The 20,077-nt window shown below is 39.3% G+C and overlaps 1 protein-coding gene across 3 annotated transcripts in view; it reads left to right on the top strand.

Annotated features, from left to right (window-relative positions):
- Positions 1–20,077, top strand: part of LYN (v-yes-1 Yamaguchi sarcoma viral related oncogene homolog) — a 188,353-nt gene that overhangs the window by 95,788 nt on the left and 72,488 nt on the right. For all 3 annotated transcript variants that reach the window (XM_006877293.1, XM_006877291.1, XM_006877292.1), the window contains 2 exons: positions 310–459; positions 1,826–1,978. In XM_006877293.1, coding sequence (XP_006877355.1) covers positions 310–459; positions 1,826–1,978 — 303 coding nt within the window. The remainder of the gene's footprint in view (positions 1–309; positions 460–1,825; positions 1,979–20,077) is intronic.

Raw genomic sequence — 20,077 nt, 5'->3', positions numbered from 1 at the left:
AATATATATATATTTGGGAAGCACAGTAGCTCCATATGATAAGCATAAGACTGTGGACCACAAGGTCTGGGGTTCAAGTTTGCCAGCACTCCATGGGAGAAAGATGAGGCTTTCTGCTCCTGCAAAAATTTTAAAAGTCTCAGAAATCCTCTACAGGGTCACTATGAGTCAGAGCCAACTTAACGGCACTTAATAACAATATATATATCTTTGGGGTGAGCAGAAGCAAGCTCTGCCACAGTATTGTATAATACAGATTTCACTTGTGAAACATAGGTGTAACCTTTGTTTGTACTTTTTCTCTCATAGGAAGCTTCTCTCTCTCTGTCAGGGATTATGACCCTATGCAAGGTGATGTTATTAAGCACTACAAAATTCGAAGTCTGGACAATGGGGGTTATTACATCTCTCCACGAATCACTTTCCCCTGTATCAGTGACATGATTAAGCATTATCAGAGTAAGTAAAAACTGCAGGTTGGCCAAAATAAAGTACATTTATCATGATAAGTGCCCCATAGCAGCCACAATGGGTTCAAGCATGCCAGTGATTATGAGGTTGATGTAGGACTGAGCAGTGTTTTGTTCTTGTTGTGCATGAAATCACCATGAGTCAGAGCTGACTTCGATGGCAACTTAGACAGCAACATTCAGCAGTACTTTTACATTCAACTTGTTTATTTATCATACCTTGGATAAAATTGGACAGTGACTTTCCCTTAAATACAGATTCAAAGTAAGATTTGACCTTTGCAAATAATTACCCCAGTCTTCCCCATCAAGTCCAGGCAGTTGGAAAATTAACAGTTAGATATTACCAAAACTGAAATAAATACAATTGGCATATAGTATTTTTAAAAAACATCTTCAAATACCTGGAGCAGGAATGGAGACTTGCAGGTCTTTGTGTATATCTTTGTATGTGTGTGTATAAAAGTAATAAGCACTTTGGTAAAATATGACAGAACTAGCAATAACAAAATCCAGAGTCATTAAAAATGAAAGGTCAGTGTGCTTCTGTCCTCAGTGCCACTTTCCAACCAAAGACTGATCTTTACATTCATTCTGTGTGGTTGAAGTTGGTAGCAGTAGGAAACTGTTGCTTCCGCTTGTATGTATGCCTGCTCTCAGGGAATGTGCATTACGAATTGGTTTAAACTGAGATCACAGATTTGAGGAGAGCAAGTTATCCTAGATTTTGTGAACTTCTTCTCATTTATTTATCCAGCACATGTATATGTTGGGTATTTGCTAGGCTCTGGCCTTGTCCTGGGGACTGGGTGTTCAGTGATGTCCAGATTAAGTCCCTGTCATTGTGTTTTGTGGTGACATGGGTTTAGCAATCCCAAACTGCACTGTATTCAGTATAACAACCTGACAGCCTTTGCTTGTTTGTTCACTTTGTAGTATTTCTCTTACATATTAATTAAATTAGTTGCTGTCAAATTGACTCTAACTCATGGAGATCCCATGTGATAAAGAATAGAACTGTGCTCCGTAGGGTTTTTAGGTTCTGACCATTCAGAAGCAGATTTTCAGTCCTTTCTTTTGAGTGGATTTGAGCTAACGGTCTTTTAGATATCAATTAATCATTTGCTTCTCCAACAGATGCCCTTATATTAGCAATATTAATTGCAAATTTAAAATTGTCTTTTCATTTAAGAATTTTAAAAGTTAGATAAAGAGATACCCTGTAAGCATTACAGGTTCACAGACTATGACAGATTAGCAATTCCAAGACTAATCTAATTTTTATTTATAGATACTGCTGAAATAAAACATATTACTTTTGTTTTAAGTTACATTTAAAACTATTTTCCCTTTAGAGCAGTCCGATGGCTTATGTAGAAGATTGGAGAAGGCGTGCATTAGTCCCAAACCACAGAAACCATGGGATAAAGATGCCTGGGAGATCCCACGGGAGTCCATTAAACTGGTGAAGAGGCTAGGTGCAGGCCAGTTTGGAGAAGTCTGGATGGGTGAGTGTGGGGCTTTGAGAAAAAGGGACTTGGGCCAATTTCTGTCTGTTTTCTTTTCCAACACTAAATTGGTCAGAATCATCACTTCTTTTGCTCTCCTCTTCTCCGGAGCTGGCCAGATAGGTTTCACAAGCTTGTGTGCTTTGACTCTTCCCCTCCCTGTAACTTTGTCTTTCCTTTTCGAGTTAATGGTTTTAAGAAGGAGGGCAGTGCTATTTGTCTGGATTTCCCTTTCTCCTCTCTTATACTTCTCTCATCACCCAATTCTCTGGCACTTATGCTAACAGCATGAAAATGACTTCTATCTCTGGAAAAGGTGCGCTTGGGTGTAGGACCCTCTTTACCAGTATGCTCAGTAGGAAGCCTTAGAATTGTTGCAATCTGAGGATCACCAAGAAAGTTTTTAAAGATGCTCAAAGTTCCACCATTAATGGCATACTCCTCAGTGTAAAGTATTGCCTTCTCATGCTGGCAAGAAATACACCCAAAATTGTAACAATGGTTTACTCTGGGGGATTCTGTGCTCATCTGTCTTTTCTAACACTTTCATGTTGTTAACTGCTGTCGAGTCAGTTCCAACTCACAGCGAACCTGTATAGAGTTTTTGAGGAGCGGCTGGTGAACTTGAACTGCCAACACTGCAGTTTACAATGATCTTGCAGGCCAGAACATTAACCCACAGCACCACATCAGCACTCCTTTTCCAGTGAATATGAATTCACTTTTTTAGTGAATATGAATTACTTCTGTGATAAAAATAAACAAGATTTTTACTTAAAAGTGTCCCATTTATTTATGGTGCTAATAAAAACTGCAGTTACTTCTGGAAGGGTGGCATGTTAGGTCACACACATCTTAATGGTCACTTTATTTGTGCCAGCATTGTTGAATGAAAGTAGACAGGGTTTCTAAAGCAAGAAGGGGCAGACAGCTTAAGAAAACGTCCGGTCCCAGCTTCAGAAACTAAAGACTTTCCCAGCATGTTGCAACCAAATGGAAATTTCACTTCCTCCATTCAGGGATCTGTGAGGGAGAGATTTCTTTCCTCTACAATCTTAATGCCTTGGATCGCCGTCTAGTTCACTTTCTCTTGTTGGCTCTGCTTTGACTTAATAAATATTGACACAGTATATAAAGGATTCTGGCTGCACTACAAGTAACATACAGAATTCATTCTAAGAACTCTACTGCACATTCTTCATTTGGTTTGGTAACTTTCAGAACTAGTCTGCAGTACATTTCAGGAACGCTCCGTTTCCTGACAACCACTGACCTGCATTCTGTCTCTATGGATTTACCTATTCTGGATATTTCATGTCAATGGAATCATAGAATATTTGTCCTTTTCTGTCTTTGTTTGCTTAATATGTTTTCACAGTCCATCCATACTGTATCATGTGTTATAATTTAATTTCTTTTATAGCTGAATAATAATACTCCATTCTTTAGAATTTTATGTCTATAAAACATTTTGTTAGTGGATACTTTGGTTGTTTCTACCTTCTGGCTATTTTGAAGAATGCTGGAGTAAACATTTAGTATCTGTTTTGTCTGCTTTCGATTCTTTTAAGTATATACATACTTAGGAGTGGAATTGCTGGAAAGTCAATGCTATGTTTAATATTTTGAGGAACGACTAAAATTGTTACGCACTCTTTTATTTTGTTTTTTAAAATCCTCACGCTCTATCTTTTATTATGATTAAAATATATATAACCTAAAATGTATCAATTTAACCCTTTTTAAGTGCATGCTTAAGTGATATTATACTCAATTCAAAATGTTATATAACTATCACAACTAATCTATTTCCAGGTTGCTTGAATTGTCCCAAACAGAAATTCTATATCCATTAAAAAGTAACTACCATTGCACCCTCTCCCTAGCCCTGGTAACCTCTATTCTACTTTCTGACTCTGTGAATTTATCTAGTTTAGATAGTTAATAGTGCCCTGGTAGTGTGGTGGTTAAGTGCTTGGCTGCTAACTGAAAGGTCAGCACTGTGACATGATTAACTACTCTGCCTTGTTAGGGTACTATGGGTTAGAGTAAACAACACACAACCACACAGATATAAGTAGAATATAGATCTTCTCCTATTTATGACAGGGTTCTGCTGTGACAACTTTGTTTTCAGTTCTATAAGTTGAATATCTTTTTTTTTTTTTAGTTTCCATTTGACATATAATTTATAGATACATATTAACATCGTACATAGTACTAACTACAAGTGTAACAAAACAGATAGTTCAATGTGTGGTTTATTATAACTAATCACATTTAAGTCAGCGACTACTACCTGTATATAATATATCCAAAATATATACACTTACAACTCAAACAACAAAACCAACCCAATCAAAAACTGGGCAAAAAATTGAGCAGACATTTCTTCTAAAAATATACAGATGTGGGTCTCAGGGACCCAGAAACTGAGTAGTTTTTCGCACCCCGGAGGCTGTACCCGGTGGCTTTGCTGCCGTCACCATGCCACAAAACGAATATATTGAGTTACACCGTAAGCGCTATGGATATCGTTTGGATTATCATGAGAAAAAAAGAAAGAAGGAAAGTCGAGAGGCTCATGAACGTTCGAAGAAGGCCAAAAAGATGATTGGTCTGAAGGCGAAGCTCTACCATAAACAGCGCCATGCTGAGAAAATACAAATGAAAAAGACTATCAAGATGCATGAAAAGAGAAACACAAACAAAAGAATGATGAGAAGACTCCACAAGGTGCAGTACCTGCCTATCTGCTGGACAGAGAGGGGCAGTCCCGAGCGAAAGTACTCTCCAATATGATTAAACAAAAACGAAAGGAGAAAGCGGGAAAATGGGAAGTCCCTCTGCCCAAAGTCCGTGCCCAGGGAGAAACAGAAGTATTAAAAGTTATTCGGACAGGAAAGAGAAAAAAGAAAGCATGGAAAAGGATGGTTACCAAAGTCTGCTTCGTTGGAGATGGCTTTACACGAAAACCACCTAAATACGAAAGATTCATCAGACCAATGGGCTTACGTTTCAAGAAGGCTCACGTAACACATCCTGAGCTTAAAGCCACCTTCTGCTTACCGATACTTGGTGTGAAGAAGAATCCCTCATCACCGCTCTATACAACTCTGGGTGTAATCACCAAAGGGACTGTCATTGAAGTGAACGTGAGCGAGCTGGGCTTGGTGACACAAGGAGGCAAGGTTATCTGGGGTAAATATGCTCAAGTTACCAACAATCCTGAAAATGACGGATGCATAAATGCAGTCTTACTGGTTTAACAGCAGTTTCTTTTAAGTCATTTCTTATTGGTGAAGACTACAACCAGGAAAATTACCATCACCTGTGTTTCTGAGGACTATCGCATAGCCTTACCCGTCTGCAGTTATTAAGAACTATTTATGATGTTGTTAAAAACATTAAAATTGTCCAGTTTTACAAAAAAAAAAAAAAAAAAAAATATACAGATGTGCAATAAGCACATGAAAGTATGATTTTCAACATCATCAGGTCTCAGGGAAATAGAAATTAAAACCACAAAATCATGTCACTTCACTCCCACTAGGATGGCTATTGCCAAAAAAGCAGAAAATGGCAAATGCTGGTGATGATGTAGAAAAAAATGAAACCTGCATTTGTTGCTGGTCAGGTCAGAGGGCTGTATAGTGGTGTAACTGCTATGGAAAACAGTGTGCTGCTTCCTCAAAAATGGTAAACAGAAATAGCCTATGACCCAGAAGTTCCATTCCTGGGTATATACCCAAAAGATTTGAAGACAAGGACTCAAACAGATACTTGTACACCATTGTTTATTGCATCATTATTCTCAAAAGGTCAAAAGTAGAAACAACCCAATGTCCATTAACTGATAAACAAAATGTAGTATATACACACAGTAGAATATTATGCAACTCTAAAAATAGCTGAAGTTCTGATACATAATATGGCATGGATTTACCTTGAAAATATGCTAAATGAAATAAAGCCAAGACAACAGTGCAGAACTCTTCAAGAAAGGGTTGTTGGTTTTGTTGTTGTTAAGTGCCATTGAGTCAGTTCTGACCCGTAGTGACCCTATACAGGGTTTCCAAGGAGCAGCTGGTAAGCTTGAACTTCCAACCTAATAGTTCAAACAGACTTTGCAGTCCAGTGCATTGACCCACAGCACCACACCAAAAGTATATAAACTTAAATGTAGGATATGTCAAGAAATAAAAGCTTCACATTTTAAGTTTTGTGTAATAAAGGTTTCTATGATTTTGTAGCTGTACTTCTTGATCATTGTATATCCTCCACCTAGATTCACCAATTGTTAATATTTTACTATATTCACTTTATATATATATACACTTATTCATGTGTACACACACTGCTTTTTTGTTGTGAAACCATCTGAAAGTAAGCTGACTCTTTACTCCTTATCACTTACATGTGTGACTGTTAAGAGCGGGGGCCATCATTTTACACCATTCAGTGATCACTTTAAATTAACATTAATATATGGTGGTAGTGGTGGTGTGCCATGGAGTCGGTTCTGACTCATAGCGACCCTGTACAGGGTTTCCGAGGCTGTAAATCCTTACAGGAGCAGAAAGCCTCATGGTAGTTTCGAACTGCTGATTGTGAGATTAGTAGCCCAACTTGTAACTACTGCACTACCAGAGCTCTTTAGCATTAATATATGCTCTTATCTAATTTGGAGTCTTGGTGTGATGCTATGGGATAAGTACTGGACTGCTAACTGAAAGGTCCATGGTTGAAACACAATCACTCATCAGAAATCTAACGCAGTCAGTATGAGTCAGAATTGGCTTGACAGCCCTTAACAAGAGTAACAATAATGATCTAAGTTAGAGTCTATATTCACACTTCCCCAGCAATGTCCTTGTAGCTAATTTCCTCCCACTGAGTATCACATAATTAACACTTAGTTGACATATCTTTTTTTCTTTAATCTGGAACAGTCTTTCAGCCTATCTTTATCTTTCAGGAAATGGACATATTGTAGAACACAGGTCCATTGTGCAAATTGTCCCTCAGTGTCACATTTCTGATGCAGTTCTACTCTGTTCTGTAGGGATCTATGAGTCAGAATCAACTTGATGGCTGTGAGAATGTGAATAAATACCCTGTAACCCAAGAGAACATTCTCCACACAGTTTTAGCATTATCTGCTTGTTTTGAATCCTCGTTCGTCTTTGAAGCCATGACTTCTCTAAAAGCTTGCATCCCTTCCTGTCTTCCTCCTGTTTGTGCTCTCTTAAACATGTCTGTCCAACCCCACCAGTTCAGTGCAGTAGCAGCAACTTCTGTTTTTCTCCTGGGTCTTCCCCCATTAAGGCTTATCTCTCTGTTGAGAGTATTGGCAGGAAAGACACTCTCATGATTGCATTAAATTGTACCCTGGGTTCTGTGTCCATCTTGAGGTTCTTTCCCCTGCCACACCCTCCTGACTCAAAGTCATGATAAGCATGTATTATTATTCTCATTTTGCCATGTTTGTAGTTTCTACAAGCTTTATTTCAATGGATTTTCCTCTATTTTAATCAAGAATCCAAGTTATAACTGACCCAATTACGCTTTTCTATGGGCATTTGCTGGTGGAGGAATTGCATAGCTGTCATGAAGAAAAAAGTTGTGGTGGCTAAGCCCATGTTTCCTGTCCACTCTGAAACAGTCGTCCTGCATATAATGTGAAGGTTGAAATCCTCCCAGTAGTCCATGTGGAAGTTAGGATAAAGGCATAATATTTCTTGCTTTATGTACCTGAGAGATAGTACAAGTGAATCAAGTGCATTAAAATCCAGTAACTAGATTAGATTTCATGCATATAAATTTTATTTCAGTAATATTACACACACGCAAAAAAAAAAATGTAATTGCTGCTGTTGACAGCAGTTTGTCCAATATGCCTTCCAGGAAGGTTCAAGGCAAACTTCATCTTGCCATGTTTGTCTGTGAGTCAGGAGCAGGGAGCAGCAGTGTGAGACCACACTGCTGATCTGGAAAGTGACCAATTAAAGAGAAAAGAGATGTGATCACTGTCTTGTATTTAGCATGGTGCTCAGAGGCAACTCATCATTTCAGAGAGAACGACAACAAAGTGAGCAAACAGGAAGACCCAGAGGGATTCACTTCTGAGCCAGCTTAGCTGGCAGCCCAAATGCCATCCTGAATGGCTCACACTGGTCTGAAATTGTGCCTCTGCAGCCCAAGCACATGGGTCCTTTCTGGGACTGAGAAAACCTCATGCTTCCAGTTTTAGATGCACTCAATCCTCCTGTTCCTTTCTCCAGTAAGCCCCTTCTGATTGGCTTCCTCTGGGCCATCTGTTGCACTTCGATTTGGGAGAACTTTAAGTTTAACATGTAGTTGCTGAGAGGACCTGAGTTTTAGAAGAAAAGAAAGCATATTTTGGAGCAATATCTAATTGTATAAGCCACAGTGCTACTTTTTATCCAAACTGTCTGAAAGAGTCTAAAAATCTTGTGGAAATGTATTACCCCAAAATATTTACTAGTAATGTTTTAAAACAGGCATACCAGTTATCTTCAGAATCAACTCAGTTTCATGGTGACCCTATGTGTATAAGAGTAGAATTAGTCCATTGTTATTGTTGTTAAGTGCCGTCGAGTCGGGTCTGACTCATAGCGACCCTGTTGTATAGGGTTTCTGAGAAGCGACTGTTGAGCTTGAACTGCTGACCTTGCAGTTCAAATGGCTTTGCAGTCTGGTGCAGTAACCCACAGTGCCACACCAGTACTCTTAGAATTAGTTCATAGGGCTTTGAAAAGTAGATCATTCAGAAGTGGATTACCAGACCTTTCTTCTGCAGTGCCTCTGGGTAGATTCGATCCTCCAATATTTCAGTTACTCACTTTCACCCCTCAGGGACCCCAGTAGTGATTCACTGGTAGAATTCTTATCTACCATGTAGGAGACCCAAGTTCCATTTTCAGCCAGTGTACTTCATGTACAAACACCTGCCAATTGTAAGTGGAGGTTAATGGGTTGCAATGATGCTTAACAGGTTTCAGAGATTAGAAAGAGAGGCCTGTCAATCTGCTTTTGGAAATCAGCCAGTGAAAATCTTATAAACGACAATGGTTGCCTCCACAACCAATCATGTAGATAGCACAGGACTGGGAAACATTACATTTTGTTGTGCATGGGGTCACTATGTGAGTTGGGAGCAGTGTATAGCTACTGACAACAGCAAAAGAGAGAAGTAGTCCAGCCTCATGTAACACAATGGCTATCACAGAACTCATCTTATAAGGATGGTGAAAGGATTGGATGAGAAGATACAAGTAAAGCACCTTGTGCAGTTCACATATTTAAGGAATTACTGAATTGGGCTGCTAACCTCAAGGTCAGCAGTTCGAAACTATCATCTTTTCCACTGGAGAAAGATGATACCTTCTGCTCCCGTAAAGATTTACAGCCTCGGCCAGGTCCATCTTTGACTCCCATTGAACAATTTGGCAGAGGAGCCCGAGTCTGCAGCAGCTCACACCCTTGACTGCTGCTGGCAGCGAAGGACTTACAGAGGTCTCCCCAGACACCGTCAACTCCTGATCCACTTTCTTTTGCTGCAGTCTCCCTGGGGACAGGAACCTGCCAGAAATGCCAAGAAAAAAAATTGACTTCCTGCTAAAGACTGTGGGAGACACCCCTATTATGAAACCAAAGAAGTGGTCTGTAGAGAGAACCCAAACCATCCAAGGACTCATTAACTTCATCAAAAAGTTCCTTAAACTTGTGGCTTTGGAACAGTTGCTTATTTATGTGAACCAGTCCTTTGCTCCTTCCCAGACCAGGAAGTTGGAACACCCTATGAGTGCTTTGGCGATGATGATAAACTGGTCTTACATTACTGCAAATCCCAGGCTCGGGGATGAACCAAAAAAAAACAACTTACAACATAAATTGGTCTTCACAAAAGGAGAAATTCTGAAAAGGTTTGGTGCTTATGGCAAAAGATTTTTAAACATAATGATCTACTATCAGCATGTATCTACTGTGACCAAGGTTTTATACATAAGAAATCATTCAGAGTGGACTCCTCAAAATACACTTTATATTAATTATCCACATCATTATAAAAGATTATAGAGTACACACATTGCTACTATCGTCAGTAACCCAGATCTGCCTCCAAGGTACTGAAAATAAGAATAAGTCTATATAAAGCTGCTTCGTTATTGGTTCCTAAAATGATAAAAATTGTTTACTTATGCTGTTAGCACTGTATTGTGTTTCTGTTTTTCATTGTAAAAGTTTATTTACTTAAGATTTTTTTTTCTAACCTATTCAGGGATATTCAGTCTGAGTATAGAATATTACTTTTCTCTTTTATATCTACTATGTTGTTCTTAAGTGCCGTTGAGTTGGTTCTGAATCATAGCAAACCTGTATAGGGTTTCCGACCAGCGGTTGGTGGGTTTGAACCACCACCTTGCTGGTCAAATCGACTTTGCAGTCTAGTGCTTCTCCTATAGTATCTCTGTATTCCTGCTAATTTATAGTAAGCAACTAGCCAGGACAATTTTGGAAAATTGGAAGACTGCTTTAGAGAATATACATGATTTTCAAATGAAGTGTTTTATTTGGGAAAGAGGAGTTTTATAAACTCTGGACAAATGACTCGCAGAGGTTCTCTTAGCCCCATCATGGTAATGATTCTTGAATCCCAATGATATAATTGCCATTACTCTGTATTACTTGAGTAATTCTGGCAATACATTTTTCATACATTTTCCTTCAAAGAATAACTGAAAAATCATCTTAAATTTTCTGCCATGAGTAAAAGTACCATTTTACAAATGATATAGGTAATTGCTTAAAATAAGGCTTATACCTTCATTCTGTATTATGTTTGTAATGCAGCATTAAAAAACACCCCATTCAATTGAATAAAAGATTTGCTCATAGACAATATCACCCATGCGTGCTGTGCTCAGAAATGGAACCATAACAGAAATAACAAAAATGTTGACACGTTGTAGAAATTCTAACTGGTATCAATGAACTATTAATATGTACAGAAAATGTTAAATGGGAACCTAATTTGCTGCATAAGGAGCTCTGGTAGCGTAGTGGTTATGAATCGGGCTGCGAACCTTAAGGCCAGCAGTTCGAAACTACCAGCCGCTCCATGGGAGAAAGATAAGGCATTCTGCTCCCGTAAAGATTTACAGCCTCGGAAACCCTGTACAGGGTCGCTATGGGTCGGAACCGACTCGACGGCACTTAACAACAACAACAATTTGCTGCATAAGTTTTCACCAAAAACATAATAAAACAATTTTTAAAATTCAAATAAATTGAATAGAACATAAAATATATATATTTACAGCCTTGGAAGCCCTGTGTTGGAACTATGAGTTGGAACCGACTCCATGACACATAACCACCACCACCACCAATTTTAACAACATCATGATAAATAGAGAAAAGATTGAAATTCTCAAAGACATCATTTTGCTTGTTTCCATAATCAACACTCATGGAAACAACAGTCAAGAAATCAAGTGTCATATTACATTAGGCAAATCTGCTGCATAAGACCTTTAAAGTGTTCAGGAGCAAAGAAAGATGTCAGTTTGAGGAGTAAGGTGCACCTGACCCAAGCCATAGTATTTTTTAGTAACCTCATATGCATGTGAAAATTGGAGAGTGAATAAGGAAGACTGTAGAAAAATTGATGTATTTGAGTTGTGGTGTGGGAGAAGAATATTAAAAATACATAGACTGGACTTCTGGTTTGGGGCGGGGAGCAGAGAGAGTGAAAACTCCTCTGCCACATCCCAAAAATAAGCAGAGAAAGAGCAGTCCTCAGAAAAACTGCAGAGCTCTACATCTTGTTTAAGGTTCCTGGTGCCAGTTTCCTGTGCCCATTGAGAAGAAATCTGCAGGTGGAAGCAAAATACGGTGATTTCTGAATCAATCCAGCCTCAGCAGCAGGTAGCCAGAAGTCCTCAGGCTGGAGGGCGGGGTCACAGCCAAGCTGAGGCAGCAACCCAGCGCTAGAAGCCACGGAGCGCATCTGAAGGGAGAGGTGTGACCGATTTTTCATTTTTCACTTTTCATTTTTCATGTATCTCTCCTCTTCACCCCAATTGTGCCATCACTGCACAGCCCAGATGCCTCCAGGCGGGTGTGAGCATACCCCCAAAAGGGCCCAGCATTGCACCCACAGTTTTCCAATAGCACAGAGAGGAAACCCGCAGGCTGCTTCTTACAATGTTTTGACCCTGGCAGTCCACCCCATAATTTACCTAGGTGGGACCCTTTGCACAGCAAAGTCTAGTGAACAGTGTCAATCACAATTTTATTTTTGTTTTTGATGTGTGGTTTCTGTCTCTGCTTTTATATTTTTCTGTCTTTTGTCCTTTAGGCCTCACTATTCTCCCAAGGGTAGGAGCTTTCTCCCCCTACCTTATCCAAAAAGAAACAGTAACTGTGCCCATATAGCCAAGCTACAAGCAGACTGAGTAGTACCCCACCATCTGGACAAGAGCCAAAACCAGCTGCTAGGCATTACATGTGAAAAGGGAAGCCTAGCTCCAGATCACATCCACCAGGAGACACTCAGGAAGCTTAACAAAAGCAACATGCATCCATTTAAGCATTAAAAACTCATATAACTGTTGAAAATTGTCCAAGAAAACACAAAGATATCAACACATGTCCAAAAACAGAAAAAAGTAACTGAGATAAATGAGATGGAAGCAGACACTTTCCAGTAGAAGAGCAGGCTCTGGATCTGCCTGAGAAGGAATTCAGAAGAATAATATGGATACAAATTTAAATGCTCTGAAAAGGGGTGGAGGAAAATAAGAAAGAAGTCAGGAAAGTGCTATATAGATGCAATCAAACAAGACGGATATGGCATTGGAAACAATCCAAAACTTGCAAAAAGAAGTCCAGATGATTAATAATAAAATATCAGAAATGGACAATATACTGAAAGGGCAAAAGAGCAGAATGGAAGAGATGGAAGCCAGAACCAGCGAGCTGGAAGACAAATCTCTCAATACTGCTAAGATAGGGGATCAAGCAGAAAAAGGATTAAAAAATCTGAAGAGTCTAAGATTCATGCTGGATTACATGAAAAGGAATAACTTAAGAATTATTGGCATTCCAGAACAGGAAGAATCAAAGAAGTCCACAGAAGAGATAGTTGAAGAGCTACTAGAAGAAAAATTCCGTAACATTTTGAAGGACGAGACGATAAACATTCAAGAAGCTGAAAGAACCCCAGGAAGGATAGACCCCAAAAGAAAATCACCAAGACATATCATAATCAAGCTCTCCAAAATCAAAGACAAGGAGAGAATCCTAAAAGCAGACAGGGAAAAGAGAAGTGTCACCTACAAATGCAAACATATCAGATTAAGCTCTGACTTCTCAGCAGATATCATGCAGGCAAGAAGGCAATGGGGAGACATATATAAAACCCTAAAAGAAAAATAACTGCCAACCAAGAATCATCTATCCAGCACAACTGTCAATCAAATACGATGTTGCAATCAAAAGATTCCAGGGTAAACAGAAGCTAAGAGATTTTGTTAAAGCCAATCCAGCACTTCAAAACATCCTAAAGGGAGTTCTTTGGAATGAAAACCAACAAGAAGAGACAACAATCAGAGATTGACAGATGTGGCAACACCACCTGGAACTCCGGCATTGGATAGCAGAATTCAGAATGGAACAAAATTACAGCAATGAAATCAGAGTACCTGTGAGACCAACCAAAGATCAAAATATTAACAACTTTAAAGAAGGGAAAAATACAGGAACAGAGATCCAGGTGGTGAGGAGGTCGAGTAGATGGCAGGATACAATAGACTGTCTTGAATGCAGGAGAAACTTAAAAGATTATAGAGTAACCCCAAGGAAAATAAATACTTCACAACTTACCATGAAAATGAAGATTCAAGCAGAACAAGGAAACATTAAAACAAAGATGAAACCGACAAGAAATAGCACAAAAAATATGAACGCAACACAAGAAGGCATGCAGAAAAAAGGAACAAACAGCACCACAAAAAATTAACATAATGACAGCAGTTGATCCATACCTATCGATAATTACACTGAATGTCAATGGCTTAAATGCACCAGTAAAGAGACAGAGAGTGGCTGAATGGATAAGAAAAAAAGACCCTTCAATATGCTACCTGCAGGGCACACATCTTACACACAGACAAAAACAGACTAAAAGTTAAGGGATGGAATAAAATATACCAAGTTAACAGCAATAAAACACAAGCAGGAATGGCAATACTAATCTCTGATCAAATAAACTTTAAGGCAAAAACCACCATAAGAGATAAGGAAGGACACCATCTCATGATCAAAGGGTCAATTGAGCAAGATGACATAACCATAATTAACATCTATGCTCCAAATTAAAGAGCACCAATATATAAAGCAAACCCTACTAGAATTGAAAAAAGAAATAGATAAATCTACAATTATAGTGGGGGATTTTAATACGCTACTTTCAAAAAGGGATAGAACAACCAGAAAGAAACTCGACAAAGCTGCAGAAGAACTAAACAGCACAATCAACCAACTTGACCTCATAGACATGTACATAGCATTCAATCCAACAGCAGCACAATTAACATTCTTCTCCAGTGCACATGGATCATTCTCCAGAATTGACCATGTATTAGGTCACAAAGCAAGCCTCCATAAATTTACAAACATCAAAATACTACAAAACATCTTTTCAGACCACAGTGCCATAAAATTAGAAATCAACAATAAGAAGACCAAGAAAATAAAGTTTAATACGTGGAGACTGAATAACACCCTGCTGAAGAGCTACTGGATAATAGAAGAAATTAAACCTGAATTCACAAAGTTCCTAGAAATCAACGAAAATGAAAACACAAAATACCAAAATCTTTGTGACACGGCAAAAGCGATGCTGAGAGGACAATTTATTGCAATAAATATGCACATCCCAAAAGAAGAAAGAATCAAAATTAACACATTAGCACAACATCTCCAGCATCTAGAAACAGACCATCAGAGGGAACCTATAGTCACCAAGAGAAAAGAAATAATAAAGATCAGAGCAGAAATAAATGAAATAGAAAACAGAAAAACTATAGAAACAATCAACAGGACAAGAAGCTGGTTCTTTGCAAGGACTAATAAAATTGACAAACCATTGGTGCCCTAACAAAAGAAAAGAGGGATAAGACAAAAGTAACATGCCTTAGAGAAACCACATGGGTGATGTCACAACAGAACCAAATGAAATCAAAAGGATCATAACAGAATACTATGAAGAGTTGTATTCCAACAAATTTGAAAACTTAGATGGATACATTGTTAGAAAAACATGACCTACCTAAACTCATACAGAGTGAAGTTGAAAACTTGAACAGACATATAACAATAGAAGAAATTGATCAGGTCATCAAAAAACTCCCAACCAAAAGAAGTCCAGGTCCAGATGACTTCACTTGTGAGTTCTACCAGACATTCAGGGAGGAGTTGTCACCAGGTCTACTCAATTATTCCAGAATATAGAGGAAGATGGAAAACTCCCTAATACGTTTTATGAAGCAAGACTAACCCTCATACCAAAACAAGGGAAGGACATCACTAAGAAAAAAAAATTGTAGACGCAAAAATTCTCAACAAATTCCTAGCCAACCGAATCCAGCAGCACATCAAAAAAATAATACATCATAATCAAGTGGGATTAATATCAGGGGTACAAGGATGGCTCAACATTAGGAAAATAATCAATGTAACCCACCATATAGATAAGAAAAAGGAAAAGACCCACATGATAATATCTATTGATGCAGAAAAGGCATTTGACAAAAGCCAACATCCATTCCTGATAAAAACACTTAACAAAGTAGGAATTGAAGGGAAATTCCTCAACATAATTAAGAACATATATACAAAACCAACAGCCTACATCACTCTCAATGGAGAGAAACTGAAACCCTTCTCTCTGTGAACAGGAACCAGACAAGGATGTCCTTTGTCACCACTCTTATTCAATATTGTGCTCGAAGTCTTAGCCAGAGCTGTGCGGCAAGATAGGGAAATCAAGGGCATCCAAATTGGCAAAGAGGAAGTAAAACTCTCTCTATTTGCAGATTATATATATATGTAAAACCCCATAGACTCAGTAAAAAAAGCTACTAGACCTCATTGGAAGATTCAGCAAAGTGTCAGAGTATAAGATCAACATCCAAAAATCAGTTAGATACCACTATACCAATAATGACAATGCTGAAAAGGACATTAGGAAAATAATACCATTTACAGTAGCCACCCAAAGGATGAAATATCTGGGAATAAATGTAACCAGAGAAAAAAAGACCTATACAAAGAAAACTATAGAATACTACTACAAGAACCCAAAAGAGACCTACAAAAATGGAAGAGTGTACCATGCTCCTGGATAGGAAGACTTAACATTGTGAAAATGTCAGTACAGCCCAAAGCAATTTACACATATAATGCAATCCCAATCCAGATTCCAATGACATTCTTCAAAGAGATGGAAAAAACAATTACAAACTTTATGTGGAAAGGAAAGAGACCAACAATAAGCAAAGCACTGCTTAAGAAGAAGAACAGGGTGGGAAGCCTCTCACTCTCTGATTTCAAATTTTACTACCTGGCTACAGTGGTCAAAACAGCCTGAAAGATATATTGATCAATGGAACAGAATTGAGAATCCAGAAATTAACCCATCCATATACAGCCAACTGATTTTCGACAAAGTACCTAAGTATATTGCATGGTGAGTAGACAGTCTCTTCAGCAGATGGTGCTGGCAGAAATGGAAAGTGATATGCAAAAGACTGAAACAAGACCTTCAGCTCATGCCTTATACAAAAACCAACTCATCATGGATTAAAGACCTAAATGTAAATCCCAGAATTACAAAGGTCATCAATGAAAATAGGGAAAAATGTAAGAGCTCTAACACATGGCATACACAGACTACCAAACATTTTGAAACTTACCCAAACAAAAATAGACAAAATAGATCAATGGGACATACTAAAAATTAAAAACTCGAGTGTATCAAAAGACTTCATCAAAAAAGTAAAAAGGGATCCCACAGAATGTGAAAAAATCTTTTGCAATGACACATCAGACAAGGGCTGCGAACCTTAGGTCAGCAGTTCGAATCTACCAGCTGCTCCACAGGAGAAAGATGAAGCTTTCTGCTCCTGTAAAGATTTACAGCCTCGGAAACCCTGTACAGTGTCGCTATGAGTCGGAACCGACTCCACGGCACATAATAACAATAACATCTACAATCTATCTATCTATACACAAAATACACATTATGCTGAGTGAAATCAGTCAATCACAAAAGGAGAAATATGGCATAGAGCCATTATTGCAAAAGATTAAGGAAAAGCACCCACACTGAAAGGGGAGGGATGTATCTTTTACTTTTTAATTTAATTTTTATTATTATTATCTTTTTTGTTGTTGTTGGTTGCCAGGGTGTAAAGGGGAGGGGGAGAAGGTGGAGCACAGGCTAGGGGAAGGCACAGGATAGTGGAACACAGGGTATGGAGTAGACACATGACAGTTTGGTGCTGGGGGTGGACAATACACTAGAAGGGGAAGGGGAGAGGAAAAATAAGGCAGACGGGAGAATAGCTAGGCAGGTTTACATGGGCTAAATGGAACACAGGTAAATAACGATCTGAGCACAAACGTGGAACAACAGGGCTCGTGGATACAAAGATTGAGGAATGGTTTGAATGGGTAAAAGTGAGGAAATGATATTAAGATGCTTGGCTGTTTGTTCAATCTTAGGTTCACTTGCCTAGTATTGTAAAATAGACACTTGAAGGGGAGAGAGAGGAATAGCCAGAAACATCACCGGAGAAAGCATATAAGTCCGTCTTCAGCCTATAACTGTTTGGAATAACTAAAATGGGGCTAGAACTTGCCCAGTGAAGGAGGCTCCCTGCAGAGCCTTTGCACTGCACAAGACCATAGGTGGAATCCTGATCATCATCCAGAATCTTCTGAGGTGGGACATTCCGGCGTGAAAGGATAAGCAGACCAGTCTGGAGCAGCTAGAAGAACAGATGATAATTCTTGAAAGAAAGACCAGCATAAAAAAACACAACAACAGTTGAATTAACTACTACAAGAACAAGCACGTTGTTTCCCAGGGAGCCATTAAAGCAAGTGGTCAGGTCCCCTCAAGGCAAACCCCCTTCCAAGACTGAAACTCAAATGGAATACACTAGCAGGTCCTGCTGCTGACCAAGATAAGGGGAAGAGGGGGGAAACAGCAATGAAGTTGTGAACTAAGTCCAACCACATTGAGTAGACTTCTGTTAACCTGGATTGAAACCTGGTTAACCAGCAGTATGATGAGACCTGGGGACTCCAGGGCCCCGGGGCAGGGACGTGGTCCCAGAGGACTAGAATGAAGTGTGAAGCATCCAGCAGATAGAGAAGGGAGATGCACAAGAACACCCACAATTGCAGATAGTACACATTTGACCAGGCATCAGTGGCTGGATGATCAGAACACAACTAGAAGAAGAAAGATGGGGGGCGGGGGGGGGGAGGAGTAACCCACTAAAAGTAGATGATCTTGACCTATGCTTGTGGATGTAGTATGACAAAGGAGCAGACAAATCTCTACAGTGAGGATCATTCCCACCCCCTTGGTATACAGGGTCGACAGGGAGGGGGAACTTAGACATTGGCTACCCAAAATGGGGGGACTACAAAGGTAAGAAGTGACTAGCTTACAAGCTTTCAATAGGGAACCTAGCTCCAGAGGATATAAGGAAAGGTAGAACCTTCACTGAATTGTTTCCAACCTGTCTGGATGGGGTTAATAAAAAGTAAGGGGGAAAGGACTCCTGTGGTTCAATGGGGAATGATTGCTATTCGGTCTGACAGTGAGTATTGGAAAGGTAAATATAAATGCTTGGTAACAAAAGGAGGGGAGCCGCTGATTTTCCAGTCCAGGAACCATCAAGGGAGAAAAAGCAAAGTGCAGACCATGTCCAAAGAGACAGTGACACTAGGGATGGAGGCGGAGGCAATGAGGTGGACAGATGGATAGGCTGGGGACTCTGGACTCAGGGAGGGAGAGGGGCTGTGTGCTGGTGGCAAGTGTGTGGGGTGTGCCCTTTGGATGTTTGATAATGCATGCAAGGGATTGTGATCATTGCAATGAAACAAATTACGATAGGGTGAATGTAAAAATAATGTTCTCCCATGTAAACTATCACATAATTCACAATTAAAACTTAAAAAAAAAAAAAAAAAAGACTGTGTTGGAAAAAGTACAGCCAGAATTCTTCTTAGAACCCAGGGTGGCAAGATTTGTCTCTCGCACTTTGGAGATGTTATCAGAAGGGACCAGTCCATGCAGAAGGACATCATGCTTAGTAAAATGGAGTGTCAGTGAAAAAGAGAGAAGCCCCCAATAAGATGGATTGGCTGAGTGGCAGCAGCAATGGTCTCCAGCATAACAATTGTGAGGATGACACAGAAAAAGGGCAGCATTTCATTCTGTTGTGCATTGGGTTGCTATGCAGAATGACTGCTAATAGGCACAGGGTCCTTATGGGGATGATATATAGGGTCACTATGGGAAATGGCTGCTAATAGGTGCAGGGTTTTTTGGAGGGTGATGAAAATGTTCTAAAATTAATTGTGGTGGTGGTTGAGCAATTGAATATACTGCTGTTGTTTTCTGTCGAGTCAGTTGCAACTCATAGCAACTCTGCATAGTGTTTCTAAGGCTTTAAATCTTCCCGGGAGAAGAAAGTCTCATCTTTCTCTCACGGAGTGACTGGCAGCCTGAGCTATAGACCTTGTGGTTTTTAGTCCAGTGCCTATCATATGGAGCCACCATGCTTACCTGAATATAAGAAGATTCAGTTTTTTAAAAAAACCAAGAAACCAAACCCTCTGCTACAAAGTCAATTCTGACTTATAGTGAACCAACAGACCATCAATTACTGATATGCAAATTCAAACTGAAGCTGAAGAAAATGAAAACAAGTCCACAAGAACCAAAATATGACCTTGAATTTATTCCACCTGAATTTAGAGATCATCTGA

This window comes from Chrysochloris asiatica, unplaced genomic scaffold (genome assembly GCF_000296735.1).
Source record: "Chrysochloris asiatica unplaced genomic scaffold, ChrAsi1.0 scaffold00458, whole genome shotgun sequence".
Classification (NCBI taxonomy): Eukaryota; Metazoa; Chordata; class Mammalia; order Afrosoricida; family Chrysochloridae; genus Chrysochloris; species Chrysochloris asiatica.
This window is presented reverse-complemented; position numbering and strand designations above follow the sequence as displayed.